The 14,894-nt window shown below is 39.5% G+C and overlaps 2 protein-coding genes across 7 annotated transcripts; both read right to left on the bottom strand.

Annotated features, from left to right (window-relative positions):
- Window positions 1-5,138: 5,138 nt before the first annotated feature.
- Window positions 5,139-8,202, bottom strand: LOC110158949 (zinc finger protein 184-like). 2 transcript variants are annotated; one of them, XM_055151739.1, is made up of 4 exons: window positions 7,962-8,202; window positions 6,873-7,069; window positions 6,683-6,757; window positions 5,139-6,609 (listed from the first exon to the last, which is right to left on the bottom strand). In XM_055151739.1, the coding sequence occupies exons 2-4, from the start codon at window positions 6,987-6,989 to the stop codon at window positions 5,404-5,406; spliced, it is 1,398 nt and encodes a 465-aa protein (XP_055007714.1). In that variant the 5' UTR covers window positions 6,990-7,069; window positions 7,962-8,202; the 3' UTR covers window positions 5,139-5,403. The 2 variants fall into 2 exon arrangements, with proteins under 2 accessions (XP_055007714.1, XP_020779171.2); XM_020923512.2 differs by having other exon boundaries at window positions 6,671-6,757; window positions 7,962-8,201.
- A 781-nt stretch (window positions 8,203-8,983) lies between these two features.
- Window positions 8,984-14,840, bottom strand: LOC110159367 (zinc finger protein 252-like). Of its 5 annotated transcripts, XM_055152156.1 has the most exons (6): window positions 12,878-14,039; window positions 12,518-12,598; window positions 12,342-12,441; window positions 9,980-10,050; window positions 9,856-9,882; window positions 8,984-9,415 (listed from the first exon to the last, which is right to left on the bottom strand). In XM_055152156.1, the coding sequence occupies exons 1-6, from the start codon at window positions 13,160-13,162 to the stop codon at window positions 9,293-9,295; spliced, it is 687 nt and encodes a 228-aa protein (XP_055008131.1). In that variant the 5' UTR covers window positions 13,163-14,039; the 3' UTR covers window positions 8,984-9,292. The 5 variants fall into 5 exon arrangements, with proteins under 5 accessions (XP_055008131.1, XP_055008128.1, XP_055008129.1 ...); XM_055152153.1 differs by lacking the exons at window positions 8,984-9,415; window positions 9,856-9,882; window positions 9,980-10,050; window positions 12,878-14,039 and adding exons at window positions 14,090-14,230; window positions 14,666-14,840 and having other exon boundaries at window positions 11,312-12,441; XM_055152154.1 differs by lacking the exons at window positions 8,984-9,415; window positions 9,856-9,882; window positions 9,980-10,050; window positions 12,878-14,039 and adding exons at window positions 14,090-14,202; window positions 14,666-14,840 and having other exon boundaries at window positions 11,312-12,441.
- Between the last annotated feature and the right edge of the window lie 54 nt (window positions 14,841-14,894).

Genomic DNA, 14,894 nt, shown 5'->3' with positions numbered 1-14,894 from the left:
CTGTCTAAAACACTGTTATTTAAGTTATATTTTTATCTGAGATATGTTTAACACAGTCTAAAAAAACTGACTTTCCAAGTGAAGTTACAACAGATGAGTTTAAACATGTCCCTCTCAAATGACATTACAGTCATAAGTTAGCTAGCTAGCTAGCATTAGATGACAGTTTTTCAGTTAGTCACTCTCTCCGTTTTGTTGAAACTCTAATACCTTAACCAAAGGCTGCCCTATCTTTAGGCAAAAGAAGGCAGCTGCCTAGGGCCCCTAAACCTGGAGGGGCCCCCAACCAATTGCCCTCAGTGACACTAATGGCCGAGGCCCCAGAGCAATTAGATTTTCTCTCAAAATGACATTAAATGAGAGCAGCTTACTTTTAAACAATAATAATAATAATCATAAGAAAAAATAAAAAAAATTATATATAATGGACGTAAACAAAAAGGTAATTGTACTACTACTAATAATAAATATACTTCCAGTTAGTACTTCTCGTTATCTAATAAGCTACCTGACTAATAAGACAAGTTTCCAATCCACCATAAATCAAATAAATAGAGGTGTGCATGTCTCAAGAAAAATGGGGAAAAACAGTCAATAAATATATATTTAAAAAAAAAAACGGTGCATTATAGTGAGGGCCCCAAACTGAGCTTCACCCATAGGGCCTCCAAATTGCTAACTCCACCACTGACCTAAACAGGATGAAAACCTTTTTGACAGTGTTTGCAAATGTGTGCACTGCGTCATCATGGTTACTACAGAACTTTTTGTCTTAAAGGTTGTATAGAGGATTTTCCAAGGAACGAGAAATCCAGCGACTGTTTGTCCTTTTTCAAATGTTGCGCATGCGTGAAACCAACCCCCCTCCCCTACAGTTCCCTACGTAGAAACGCCTCCTCCCGCCTCCTCGTTACGCCAGAAACAGGTTTGTTTACAGCCGGTGCGCTGCACATGACTTGTAAACAACTAACTACAGTGTTGGTTAGGCAAGGCGGAGAAGTGAGGAGGGGGAGCGGTGTGTGGACATTTCGTGCGCGGACGAAAAGTAAGGAGCAGGGAGAAGAGCGGAGCAGGGAGAGAGGAGAGAGAGAGGGGAGCGGTGCGCGGAGATTCCGTGCCCGGAGAAGTGAGGAGCAGGGGAAGAGCGGATCGGGCAGCGGGGAGAGGAGCAGGAAAGGGGTGCAGAGAAGGTTGCGCGGAGATTCAGTGCGAATGAACTAGCTACAACACGCAGCAGCAAGCGGACTCTTTCTTTGCATTGAAAATTACGTTTTCAGACATAGGATATCGCTTTCGTGTCCTGAAAAATGTTTGACTAGCTCTTGGAAATAAAGTACGTTTTCATAATAAGCAGAAGTGACCTGTCCAGGAGTAATTTGGCGACCAATGCGTCAGTCTTTAGACCCTGCGTCTGCTTCAGTTGCGCCATCGCTGGAATGAATCTTCAAGAATCACCTTAGTTTGGCTTCGCTGCTTTTCCCCTTGTCTTCTTCTTTCAGCAATCTCAAAAAACTTTCTTTTGCGGCTAACTGCTCCTGGATTCTTGTCTGCCATTGCAACAAACTTTGTGCTAACTGCGAGGAAGATATAGGTCAAAAAAAGCCGCTAAGAACTGTTGCGTTGGTGGAGTAAAAGCGTCTGTGCGGCTTGCGTCTGTGGACTGCGTGACAGGCGTACGTAAGCCACGTACCGGCGGCGCTCAGGCAAGTCAGTTACGCTAGAAACGTAGGGAGATTGATTGACAGCCTGTCAGCTCACAGATAACGAGGCAGTGTCGTTATCTATTGGCAAATGTTTAGCTGGCCCCACCACGTCCAGAGTTGATGAATTTTTATTCTCTTTTTTTTGGTCATCATAATTACAAGGCTACTGCATCTCTATAATGCTATCATTGACAATTTGAAACCAAAAAAAATCCTCCATACAACCTTTAAACAAACAGACAGAACACCCCCAGCGTCACTGCAAAATATCAATATATGAGTATGAAGAACAAAATAACTAGCGAAACAGGAGACTTTGTTGCTGATGGACAATGCAGAGGCCATGCTGTGTGGATGCATGTTTTAGTTCTCATAAGCTGTGGTATACAGTAGGCTACTTTGCTGTAACCATATGAGTAAGTAAGTACATAAGAATGCTCTGTTACATCAACCAGGTCTTAGAGGCCAAATGATCATCATTATAAAGCACTTGTCAAACACTATCATGGCTTTTATACCTGTTTTATATGATGAGTGAATGAAGTTCCCTAAGGAAGATGTCCGCCTTGTCCTTGGTTGAATGGTGGTGTTAGGATGACAGAGCTGCTGTTCCAGTGATGATAATGCCCCACTCCATCTCCACAGCTCCACAGAGCTGGCAGGTCAGAGTTGAGCTTGCCTGAGAAAAAGCCAACAGTAGACCATGAAGAGACATCATAATGTATTCAGCAAAAGCGAGCAATGGTTGTGGAAAAAAAAAAAAAAAAAAAAAAAAGACCTGAACTGGACACTTGTTTTATAGTCAGACAATCTTGCATTGCCATACAAAACAGAAATGACTTTAATTAAATTACTTCAATTATAACAAGCATAATTAATTCCATAATTTTGAAGTATATACAATAATTTTAGTTATTACATATTTTTTGTATAATTATTATTTGTTTATTTGGTCAAGACAGTACGCACACCATATTGTAGCCATGGGTTGAACTCTTACTCATACACTGGCATCTGTTCAGTGTCCAGGTATTCCCAGAGGTCTCCCATCTAAATACTAACAAGGCTCAAGCCCCACTTAGTTTCTGAGATCGAACAAGATTTGACATTCTCACAGTTGTATGGCCTCAAAAACTTTTAATAACTATATGCGTGCATATGTTTTACTACCATCCTATAGTATACAAAGAACAACAAGTGAAAGCGACAGAAATAACAGCAGTAATTTTAAAATGGACCTAGCTAAACAAATTTGACACATTATTCAATAATGCATTAGTTGAATGTCTGGTATTTTAAGTTAACAACACACCTAGTAACAAAACTGTCAACAGCTCATAGACCACTAAATAATTCAATGTGACAAACACAATGAAATGCCAGTTAGGATTTGTGAGAAGAGGTGCTGAGCTGGTGCAACAGATCAGTGTGCAGACCATTCCTGCAGGGATAGCGCACTCGCTCAGACACACCAACTCGAAATGGTACATATGGCAGCGCATATATGAAGCAGAATATATCTTGCTCTTCTGTCATTTCTTCCCCTCCTATTGTCACACGCCTCACGTGCACACGGAAATGGCTGAGTGATTAACATTTAAGAGGCTGATTACAGTATGTTTCTTGTGATTGTAATGGGAGAGGATCAGGAAGCAGATGTCAGATCCTGCCAACATGTCATCCACGGCCCCTGCAGTGACGGCTCAGCAAGGGAGAGGAGCTCAAATCATGGTATAATTTATGTGCATCTTAACAGCTTAAGTCTCTGCTGTCTCATTGGAAACACATAGGGGCATCAGACAATAGAGGTTTACAACAAGAAAAACTTGTTCCAATAGTGTCCCCTTGTGGCAGAAGTCATTCTGTACCTGTATTCTATATATTAATGTAATCAAGTCCAGAGAAAATGTTTTGACTCTTTGTATCTATATAGTAATTACTTTTTTCCATTAAATAATAATAGTAATAACAAAAAACAATAATAATAATGATGCATAGTCTTAAATAGCATTTTCCCAGACGTTCAAAGTCGCTTTACTATTTCATACTTTATTAATTCATGGTGGTAAATTACTAATGTAGCCATAGCTGTCCTGGGGCAGACTAATGGAAGCTTTGCCAGTCTGCGCGATTGGTCCTTCCAACCACCACCACACACACACACACACACACACACACACACACACACACACACACAGAACATTGATACTGGGAAGTGGGTAATGTGGGGGAAGTGCTTTCACTTCGTACACAACAACAGTTTTGCCACTGGCGCACTGTGGCACCTGGAATCCCTAGTGGTTTCCTATCCAAGTACTAACCGGGCCCAGCCTTGTTTGCCTTCTGAAATGACGAGATCAGACTTTGACAAGGCCATAATTACCATATTTCAAACTTACAGCATTGTCAGATACCTCTCCATGAGACAAATAAAGCTTTTTTACATTTTTTTCAATCCATACCATTGTGATTTGCATGTACAAAAGTACTATTGATCATATTAAGAGAAACTGAGTAAGTTTTGAGGCGAGTCTAAAACTCTATTCTCTATGGACAATACTAAAACTCCTGGAATTTAATACATGAAAGATCCCTTCTACAAAAATAGCTTAAAATGCAAAAATAGTATGGAGCTCAACAGTGACCTCCTGCAAGTGGTATTAAGACTTGGAAACGCTTAAAATGTCTTTAAATTCAATAAACAGGAGGACTTAAACTTGAAGCCGAAATATTGAGTCCACTTACTTGACACTTCCACAACAATTTGGTCCCACGTGGAGCATACGTAATTTAACTGGGTTAAAGCGCAAAGGGTTGATTGAATTGAAGTATGTTGAGAAATAACAGGCAACAGAACAGAATTCGCATGTTTTGTTTGCCTTTGAAGAAATAGTCTGTCTCCAAAAGCGCAATAGAGACATCTAGTGGTGACACTGAGCATTGCAATGAAAACTTGAACGTTTAGACATTACATTTAGATATTGCTCATTAATGTAATAATTATAAACAATAACAGCTGTGTTTAGTGCATAATATGAGATTGGAGATTGGACTGTACAATCTATAGAAAAGTTATATTATTTAGAACTCCTTTAAATTAATACAGCATAAATAACTTGGGTGCAACATGTCTAAATTTTTGGCTATAATGCCGGCCCATTTGAAAAGCAGTAGGCTATAACATTTTTTCATGCTTACATAATGACATTAGACTAAGTAAACTTTAAATTTTGAAAGCACCATTAAGAGTAGCTAATTCTATTTACATAAATTAATATACCATTTAAAGTAAAAGATCATGACATATTCAAAAAGTTGGCATGACTTCACTCAGCATCACCTCTGAAAATAAAATTAAAGGGGGGGAAGAACAAAGAGATAGTCACTGGCCAAAATTAAAGGGGTAGGAACAAAGACAGAGCCACTGCACAAAAGTACGCCCAGTGAGATAGTTTATTATAGAGATGACTTGAGACATCCTCACTTTCAACAGGAATCCATGCCACTATTTACTTGTCATGGGTATGGCAACCACTTTAATAGCCTATGTAAGCATATTTAATAGTGTTGCTACTGTTACAGGTTTTAATCAAAATAAATACATTAATTAAAAAAAGAAAGCACAGCAACTGCAGCTTGTTACATTGTTGTGTGATTGTTCATGTCACTAAAACAATGAATTAGACATAAAATTCAACAACTATATTTTCCTTGATCGTCCCCTTTGTTTTCCAGAACTAAATGCTTCCTTCTCTGGGTCATAGTCAGAGTCACTGTCTGATGTAGATTTTGGTTTGATTTTTGTCACTGTCTGCTCTTGCTTCCCTTTCTGGAAATCAGTTGAGGGACCATCATCATCTCTGAAGTCCTGACTTTCATCAAAACCCTTAAAGCCAGTGTCATTTTGTTCACATCTTAACCAGGAACTTTCTCCATGTGAAGTTGGGGCTTTTTTAGGCCTCCCCAGTGGTCGACCAGCAGCACTTATCTTAACCTTCACCTGCTGCATCTGCTCAGTGTCCTGGTTTTGTACACTGTCTGCTACTCCGTCAGAACTCTTACTGTCAGTGTCTTTTTCCCCTGACTCCAGTGGGTGGTAGCGCTGAAGGTGGCTCTTTAGACTGACATTGTGGTTAAAAGATTTGTCACAGTACTGACATTTATAAGGCTGCTCTCCCGTGTGCACGCGCATGTGTGACTTCAGATTGCCTGATTGGTTGAAAGTCCGATCACATGTTGGGCACTTGAATGGTTTTGCTCCTGTGTGAATCATCATATGTCGTAGTTTGTGCTTTTTCCCAATTGCCAATCCACAAATGTCACATTTAAATTCATCTGGACCTTTGTGTTTTTTCATGTGCTTTCTGCGTTCTGTATTTTTGGCAAATGTTACAGTGCAATCAGGACATTTGTATGGCCTTGGTTGATTCTGGTGGATCTCCTCATGTGCAAGTTTGTCCAGTTTAGTTTTAAAAGTGGCATAGCAATATTTACAATAATGTTCATATGTTTCACTGTGTATGTTGCTGTGTAATTTTAGAGATAGCTGAGTCACACATCTCTTACCACAGACATTACAGACATATGGTTTAGTTTTGTGCTCACACACGTGTTTTTGAGTACAATAAAAGGCACCACACTCAGTGCAGAGCTGCTTTTTTTTCGGTTCACGAGTGGGCTTCTGATCTTCATCGAGCTCCGCTTCTTCAGAACTGTCATCCTCTGAAGAGGTGTCTCTTGTCATGTCTTCATTTCCTTCCTCTGTCAAAGTCTGAGGAAGCCAGTCCTCATCTGAGCTCTGGTTACCTTTGTCCCCTTCCTCCTCTTCTTCCGAAACATCATCTTCATCTTCATAGCTTTGAGCAGGTGCTTCTGGCTCACTCATATTCTGCTCTGTTTGGTCAGGCTAAAAAAATCATACAAACATTATAGCAGTGGCAAAACATTGGAAGTAAACAAAAAAGTACCTCAAATGTAACCTCTATGCTTCCAGGGCGATGTGAAGTGCTTGAAATGGTTCTGTACTGAGGAGAGAATTCATCACCGTTTTGGACCTGAAATGTAGAAATATACAAGTCAAAACAATAACTGCAGCATGTTGAAGTTGTTTGAAATGAATTTGTTTTATAGTCGACTTATAGGCCAGCAGATAAAGCAGAAACCCCTCACCCAGTAAATGCCCCTGTCTGCTCCATGTTGTCTCGTTGATTCCTTGTGCACCTCAATCTCAGACTCAGATTCTGAGTCCGGATCAAAAATGTAAGGTTCAATTTCACGCATTGCCATTGTTGCGTTGTTAATGTGTTTCCTATAATGTGTGGGAAATGGCAGTTCCAGTACGGGCAGAGCTGGTCTTCATAAAACAGCTGGAAAAAAAAAAAAAAAAAAGTTGTAATGTAAACAAGTAACCCTTATTTGCATATCCAAAGCTCGAAATGCTGTTCCACTTTGTGATGTCATGTGATGGTAGTTTTTAAGCTTAGCTACCTTTTACCTCTAATTCAGTCCACTACACACTGGCAAATCCATGGCCGAATTTATCCTAATGATTCTAGTGAAGGTGTGTGGAATTTAGAAATCCAGCGAAGCACTTCCTGTATTATCACATGACAGCAAAAGGTGGAACAAAGTGTTTGAAAGATGAACTCAGCCTAAACATGCAGGGTTTGTGTGTATGTGTGAATGAAACAATACTAAATTCTAGTTGTCTATGTTTTTGATGATACAACATTATAAATAGTTCCAACTAACCCCCCAACATACAACTCAAGCTGTTAGACGTATCATGTTGCTCCTTGGGTTTATTTTATTGTTTAGAATAAAAAAACACACACACATAAACGACAGAATAGAGGCAGTAGCCACTTCTTCCTCTATAACACAAAAATACCGCAAGAAATGAAAAGTGCTCTGGCTGACAAGGATAATAGCTGAATTAAGTTCACCACAACAGAAGATAAAAAAGACAAGCTCCGTTTCAGCCACAGACGCAAGATCTCTGCTTTAGAACATAGATAATAAACTACCTGACATTATTTTTACTGTGCTGTTCACCACGGTTAATAAGTTGGTTGGATATTTAACCAGGTAGAATATGTGTTGGACCATATAGTGTAGACTGGCCTTATTATAGATCCATGGTAATGACGCATTGGTAGGCCTACTATGACTATTGGAGGCTGGCACCTGAGCATCTTCTGGTGTAGGTGTGTGCATACCGCTGACAATAGACCTACAAAAGAGGAAAAAACAACTTACGAATCTGGCCCCAAAATGGCGAACTCCGCGTCTGATTTAGAGTCCATAGACGTCCCCAGTGCGGAGGTCTCTACAAGAACACGAATCCCGATCCTGGTTAGGTTTACCTGTGTCTTGGTCCTTTGGTGATCTCATTCTCTTTCTAATTTGGGCTACTACAGCACAGACCCGAGGCTGTCTGACAGGGGCTTCCTCATTCAAAAGGCACCAAGTCTCTCGCGATAACTCACTACTTGTAACCCGCAGACTGTATTGTAGGCTTCATAGACTCTTGTAACACGTCTATTCTCTCTGGGTCCTTTACGGTATTATAATTTCTGCTGTTGTGTCCAAATAGCTCTATATGATCTATGCATGTTTTACCATTAAGTCTATGTTTTCTTGCAAATGATGCCATGACACTGAAATAAAACCCCTAAGCACAAGTTTTACAAAGTTAATTTCCATTAATGTGACAACTATAAATACATTATCAAACGGACCATTGCATATTTATCCTTTTACTAACTGTATTTTTACTCATTAGTTTAGTGGAGAGTCCACCACCTGCTTGAGATGTTATTGCTTTTGCCTATAAAATTCCACAGTATAGCAGTAAACTCTAGGGTCAGATCTGTGGATAGTCAAGTCTGCTCACAGGAAGAATGAATGTTATTCCTACTGGTATGCATTAGTTATAAAACACCTGGAATTTAATAGATTCTACATAGAAAGTTTTATACTGAGAAGCATTCTGCACAAGAAATCTTATTGTGGTAGACCCAATTAAAGTTACTTTGTTCACATTTAACAGGACTTGCATCAGATGTAGTACTCTGTCAGCCTTCTGTTAGGGGCTGCAAAGCATAGTCACTTAATACCCAAAACACCCAAAGAGAATTTACTATAAAAACAAAATGCATTGTGCAATGTTTGCTCAGAACAGTATTATGAAAACAATACAGCATTATTTCATAGCTGTTTAAACCTCAACATTTCATAAAGGTTGACATGTATCATACTTTAAACATTTTCCCCACACATTTTGATCTTTGTGTCTTATTTATGCAAATGGACATTGGTATGGTTTTGGTTGTATGTGCAAGTTTGTCCAATGTACTTTTGAAAGTGGCATTGCAATACTTGCAACAATGATCATAAATGTCATTCTGTGTTTTGCTGTGTACTTGTAGAGCTCATTCAGAGACACATATCTTTCCACAGACATATGGTTTACTTTTGTGCGCACGTGTGGTTCTGAGAACAATATAAAGCTCCACATCAATGCAGAGCTGCTCCTTATTTTTCTTCTCTCTTCTATTATTGATCTTCACTTTGGTGGAAGATTTGTGTCACTTCTTCATTCTGAGGAAGCCATTCCTCACTTGTATCACCTTCGTCTGCTCTCTCGTCTTCCTCTGACACATCACCTTCATTGGTTTGAGCAGGTGCTTTTGGCTCACTGATGTAATCTTCTATTTGGTCAGGTTTGAGAGAAAAAACACAAACTAAGTCTAAGCACAATTTTGAAATGCTTCTATGAGGGTATAACTTATCCCCATTTTGAAATGTACAAGCACATGACAGAAATGTCAGAAAAATAATAATCATTTTACAGCATGTAACTATGAGTTAAAAATCTGCTATCACAAAAATCATTCAGCATGCAATAGAAAACCAAGAAAACATCAATTGTTTTGTAAACTATTCAGTCCTATGCTTCCCCTTCAAAGGAAGAGAAAACAACTCCACAATAGCACAGTTAGTAATCTTCTCTACATAGCAGTGAATTAAATATATACATTTTACATTACCATAATGTTTGGAAAGATAAGACACACACACACACACACAAAAATTTTACTTGTGTATTATTGGGGGAAGGCACCGAACTTAGTCTTAATGGGGAACTCACAGTCAGTTTCTTTATGGAAGCATCAAACTGAAAACAGAAACATCCAGTCCAAAATCAAATAAATGGATGAATGGTAGCTTTTAATAAACACTTTAATTGCACATCAATGTCGAAAGGAACCAACCTCAGGTTTAATGGGGAATGCACTTTCACATTTAACTTCTTTGGTGGCTCTCTTTACACATGGTGGGCTCTCTAAAAAGAGAAGCAATCGGAATTAATATCTAATTGGAAGAACTGTTCGAGTTGAAAAACATTTTCACTGGTAATGTCATTACAAGTGGGATTTGAAAAAGTAAACAAATAAAAATAGAAGCAGAGAGATGCTATTACTGTAGCATAATGCCTAATTTTCTCCCAACATACTCTAATACACGTTTGTTGCTCTAACAAATCATAAGTATTGCTGCTCAGGTTTAAAAAGCAGTACTTAATATTAAGACTTTGGTTATATATCATTGTGGAAATGCGGCATCTCTCTTAATTTGCGAGCTCTTTATAGAACCACATGAAAATAGAAACATCCAATACACCCAAGCCAAAAATATTTATCTGTTTACGGTTTACCACGTGCACAAAACCTCCAAAAACCTCTAACTTCTTCTGTTTCTTTTCCCTCTTCTTCTTGAGTGGCAGTTTAATGGTGTATTACCGCCACCCACTGTACAACTCGCATCATCGCTGTGTCATCGATGTTGATGACACTCCTTCACTCATTCCCAATTCCATCCATCTACAGGCTGGCTCATCTGCGCAGTCAAGAGAGTATGTGCTCCCCACCCATAGATGCCCCCACCACATCTGCTAAAGCCTGCTGCTCAGACAAATATTCAATTTGAGAAACTGCGTCAGTGCAGACTTGGCTTCCCGAATCTGCACGTGTAGGGTATGTTTTATATTTTTGCTCTTGGTTATTATATGTATTGTGCTGTGTGAGCTACTGTGCCCAAATAATTTCCAATTCCAATAAAGTTCAATAAAGTTTGTCTTAGTCTAAATTTTGTTGGTAAAGAAACTGAGGCTTAATTTACAGCTCAACAGGCTTGGTTTAACGCTCAACTAAGGTCATGAGCTCTGACTGAAAGGATAAGATGAAGTTGCTGAAATTAGCCAGCTGCAGGTAGCTGGACAATACAGGGTGAGGAGCTCAATCACATAGGAAGAGCTCGGAGTAGTTCTGCTGCTCCAAGTCAAGAGAAGACAGCTGAGGTGGCTTGGGCATCATGTTGCCTCACAGCCAGTCCCACTGAAAGGGGGCTCTCATCTGACTTGGGAACGAGACCCATCTTGCTGGCTAATTTACCACTTGCCCTGTTAGTTCTGATAAACTGCTTGCTGATTGCACAAAAAGCAAAGAGTCCAACAAAGCTAGAAAAAAGTGTTTCTGTCCTGTTATGGGCCATTGTGACCCCTGACAACAAGGATTTAAGTAAAAAAAAGAAATATTGCTTTTAGGTAAGGTGCAAAATACTATCGCATTTATTTATTCACATTACTATACTCCACATTTACATTTTATATATCATGTGTTTGTTCCAAAACTATAATGTTAATTGTTTTACTTTATCAGTACCATTGTTAGTGCTCAGATGATTCACTGCTTACAGTTGAGTTTTTTTTTGGTCTGCCTAGAGGTCGCCCAGAAGAATACCGTCCATAATATCGCTTCACTTTCTTCTCAATCTTCTCTGTGTCCTGGTTTTGTACAATGTCGTTTGTGTCAATCACATCATCACAACTCTTGTCGTATTTTTCCCCAGACTCCAGTGGGTGGTAGCGCTGGGTGTGGCTCTTCAGACTGATATTGTGGTTAAAAGATTTGTCACAGTGCTGACATTTATAAGGCTGTTCCCCTGTGTGCACACGCATGTGTGACTTCAGGTGACCTCGCTGGGTAAAAGTTCTCTTACATATTGAACACTTGTGGGGTTTCATTCCTGTATGGGTCATTTCATGTCTCTGTAAACTGTCCCTTGCTAAGAATACAATTCCACATATGTCACATATATATTTCTTCTGACCTCTATGTTTCTTCAAGTGCTTTCTGCGTTCTGAGTTTTTGGCAAATGTTACAGTGCAATCAGGACATCTGTATGGCCTTGGTTCATTCTGGTGGATTTCTTCATGTGCAAGTTTGTCCAGTTTAGTTTTAAAAGTGGCATAGCAATATTTACAATAATGTTCATATGTTTCACTGTGTATGTTGCTGTGTAATCTTAGAGATAGCTCAGTCACACATCTCTTACCACAGACATTACAGACATATGGTTTAGTTTTGTGCTCACACACATGTTTTTGAGTACAATAAAAGGCACCACACTCAGTGCAGAGCTCCTTTTTTTTCGGTTCACGAGTGGGTTTCTGATCTTCATTGAGCTCCTCTCCTTCAGAAAAGTCCTCCTCTGAGGAAGAATCTCTTCTCACTTCTTCACTTCCTTCTTCTGTCAAAGTCTGAGGAAGCCAGTCCTCATCTGAGCTCTGGTTACCTTTGTCCCCTTCCTCCTCTTCTTCCGAAACATCATCTTCATCTCCATCACTTTGAGCAGGAGCTTCTGGCTCACTCATATTCTGCTCTGTTTGGTCAGGCTAAAAAAAACCATACAGACATTACAGCAGTGGCACAAACAGCAAACAACACTGGAATTAAACAAAAAAGTATTACCTCAAAAGTAACCTCTATGCTTCCAGGTAGATATGAAGTGTTTGAAATGATTCTGTGAGTGAACTTATCACCATTTTGGACCTGAAATGTAGAAAAGTGAGTCAAAACAATTACTAAATCATGTTAAAATTGGTTGATGTTGTCAAAAGTATCAAAAATTGCATACTAATCGAGACAAAAAAAAAGTCACATTCACAAGACAAAAATTAAACAGACAGTTTGGAATTATAGACATAGGGCCTTATTTCCTAGTGAGCCAGAGTGCTGTAGATGTGAGGAGGCACTAGCTTTAGCTACTGTAAGCTGAAGTCATCATCACTCGACGCTACCATCATGAGAGGAGCAAGCTTGAGTACAAACCTGTTCTTCGTCGAAAGCTGTTGGTGCACTTGTAAAGACGGCTGGCACAGCAGTCGTTTTCAGAAAAGGCCTTATTTTGGACTGTGTGAAGTCGTCTGGACTGAAATGATCACTACAGACCATCCGGTTGCGCAGAGCCTCCATCGGTGTGTCCATGTCCAATCCAGCAGCTATAAGCCATAGTTTCGTTTTTCCGGGGTCTCTTACTGGAAAGTGGTGGAAACTTTGTGGTGCCCATCTTTTGGCTTTATTTTTGCAATTGGTAAATGCACACTGATTTACCATGCTGCCACGTCGTTGGCTTGTAATCCACTGATCGATCCAGCTATAGTAGAACTAGCTACTACAGGTCTCTCGCGACTCTAGTTTGAAGTGAATGTTTACATCACAGCTAACTAGAGGAGAGTAAAATTCCGCTGCTGCTGAGAAAATAGTCCCTCAACATGCGACGATTCATGCGATACAAGGTTAGTTTACTTCCAAAATTATTCTACCGACACAGACATTCACATCGACAGTCTGGCGTAATAATAGATTTGCCTCGGGTGCACTGTAGAGTGGCTAAGACTGTTTTCAGTGGGAGAACAACAGTGGCTGTTGACATGCGCTAGCCTAGCCCCAGCGACCTCTGCAAATACAAGGATTGGATGGATAATTTCCAAAAGTGTCTCCACACGTCTACAACACTCTGGCTCATTAGGAAATGACGCCCTATATCCAAAATTCCGAACTGTCCCTTTAACATTTACTCAATATTTTTAATATTACTTGACTAGTATACGCCCATGGACCACTGAGGAACCTACCTGGACAACACAGATATAAGGCCAGATGATAATGTTAAAAATCACATTCTACTGTCCAAAGAACAAGTGTTTTATTATCATTTTCGTATAGTCCATATAGACTATGAAGTCTATTGTTTATAGTTTAAAAATCAAGTTTGAAATTTTAGTATAATGACAACACTTTTTAAGTTGTTATTACTTTTGATTTATTTATTATTATCATTTTTATGAGCGAAACCGTGCACAACATAAATTAACCTTAACAGGAGAGATGCATTGTGCCAGGTTGTAGTACTAGAGCTAATTTCCACCTGTAATCCCTGGTGCATGTTTTTTTTTTTTTTTAGGTTTGGCTTATACACACCATAGTTAAATTAAATGAACGAATGATAAATGATCAGCTTTTAAATCACATGTAACTCACCCAGCCTGCTCCATGTTGTCTTGTTGGTTCCTCAAATTCAGACTCAGAGTCTGAGTCCGGATCAAAGATGTAAGGCTCAATTTCATACATTGCCATTGTCGTTGGTGTGCTCCCTATAATGTGTGGAACTTTATAAAACAGCTGGAAAATGCCAAATGCAAATAAATAAATGAATGAATAAGAAAAATGCTATATAAAAAAAGTGACCATTTGATGAGTGCAAACAACTCTGCTCCTTTCCAGCCACAGACCCAAGCTCTGTACCTTACAACCTTATTCCTTTTATAGACCCACGATTACAACTCAAAATAACGTGGAGTCAGATGAATGTGACTTTTCCCATGTTTTATTTTATTATGCTATTGGCCACTGTGAAGTTGTTTGGATATTGAATAAGATTCAGGTTAAACTGTTCTTATTACAGATCCAACAATGACAACAATGACACATTGGTAATCCAAATGACTAGAGGGTGACACCTGTACTACTTTCTGGTGTAGGTGGGTGCATGGTGCATACATATCGCTGAGAATAGGCCTACTACGCCTACAGTACACGCAAAGAAAAACTGCTTACGGATCTAGCCCCAAAATGGCGAACTCCGCGTCTGATTTAGAGTCCATAGATGACGGCGGTCTCAATGAGACCACGAACGCCGATCCTGGTTAGATTTACCGGTGCCTTCGCCCTTCGGTCGCGTTCTCGCTTTCTAATTTGGATTACTACCCGAGGCTACTACTCGGACAGGGGCTTCCTCATTCAAAAGGCGCTAAAATCTTGTCTTCTCGCGATATCTCACTAGTTG

The sequence above is a fragment of the Boleophthalmus pectinirostris genome, unplaced genomic scaffold (genome assembly GCF_026225935.1).
Source record: "Boleophthalmus pectinirostris isolate CB_2022bp ecotype Guang Dong unplaced genomic scaffold, ASM2622593v1 HiC_scaffold_16, whole genome shotgun sequence".
NCBI lineage: Eukaryota > Metazoa > Chordata > Actinopteri > Gobiiformes > Gobiidae > Boleophthalmus > Boleophthalmus pectinirostris.
The sequence above is the reverse complement of the archived record's forward strand: the minus strand, read 5'-3'. Positions and strand labels throughout refer to the sequence as shown.

Coding starts and splice junctions, on each gene's coding strand:
- LOC110158949 (XM_020923512.2), bottom strand. CDS start 6,989: ATGGCAATGCGTGAAATTGAACCTTACATTTTTGATCCGGACTCAGAA. Junction 6,758..6,872: donor CAGACAGGGGCATTTACTGG/GTGAGGGGTTTC, acceptor TCTACATTTCAG/GTCCAAAACGGTGATGAATT. Junction 6,610..6,670: donor GCATAGAGGTTACATTTGAG/GTACTTTTTTGT, acceptor TGATTTTTTTAG/CCTGACCAAACAGAGCAGAA.
- LOC110159367 (XM_020923919.2), bottom strand. CDS start 13,162: ATGGTAAATCAGTGTGCATTTACCAATTGCAAAAATAAAGCCAAAAGA. Junction 12,599..12,877: donor CAGCTTTCGACGAAGAACAG/GTTTGTACTCAA, acceptor TCTACATTTCAG/GTCCAAAATGGTGATAAGTT. Junction 12,442..12,517: donor GCATAGAGGTTACTTTTGAG/GTAATACTTTTT, acceptor GGTTTTTTTTAG/CCTGACCAAACAGAGCAGAA.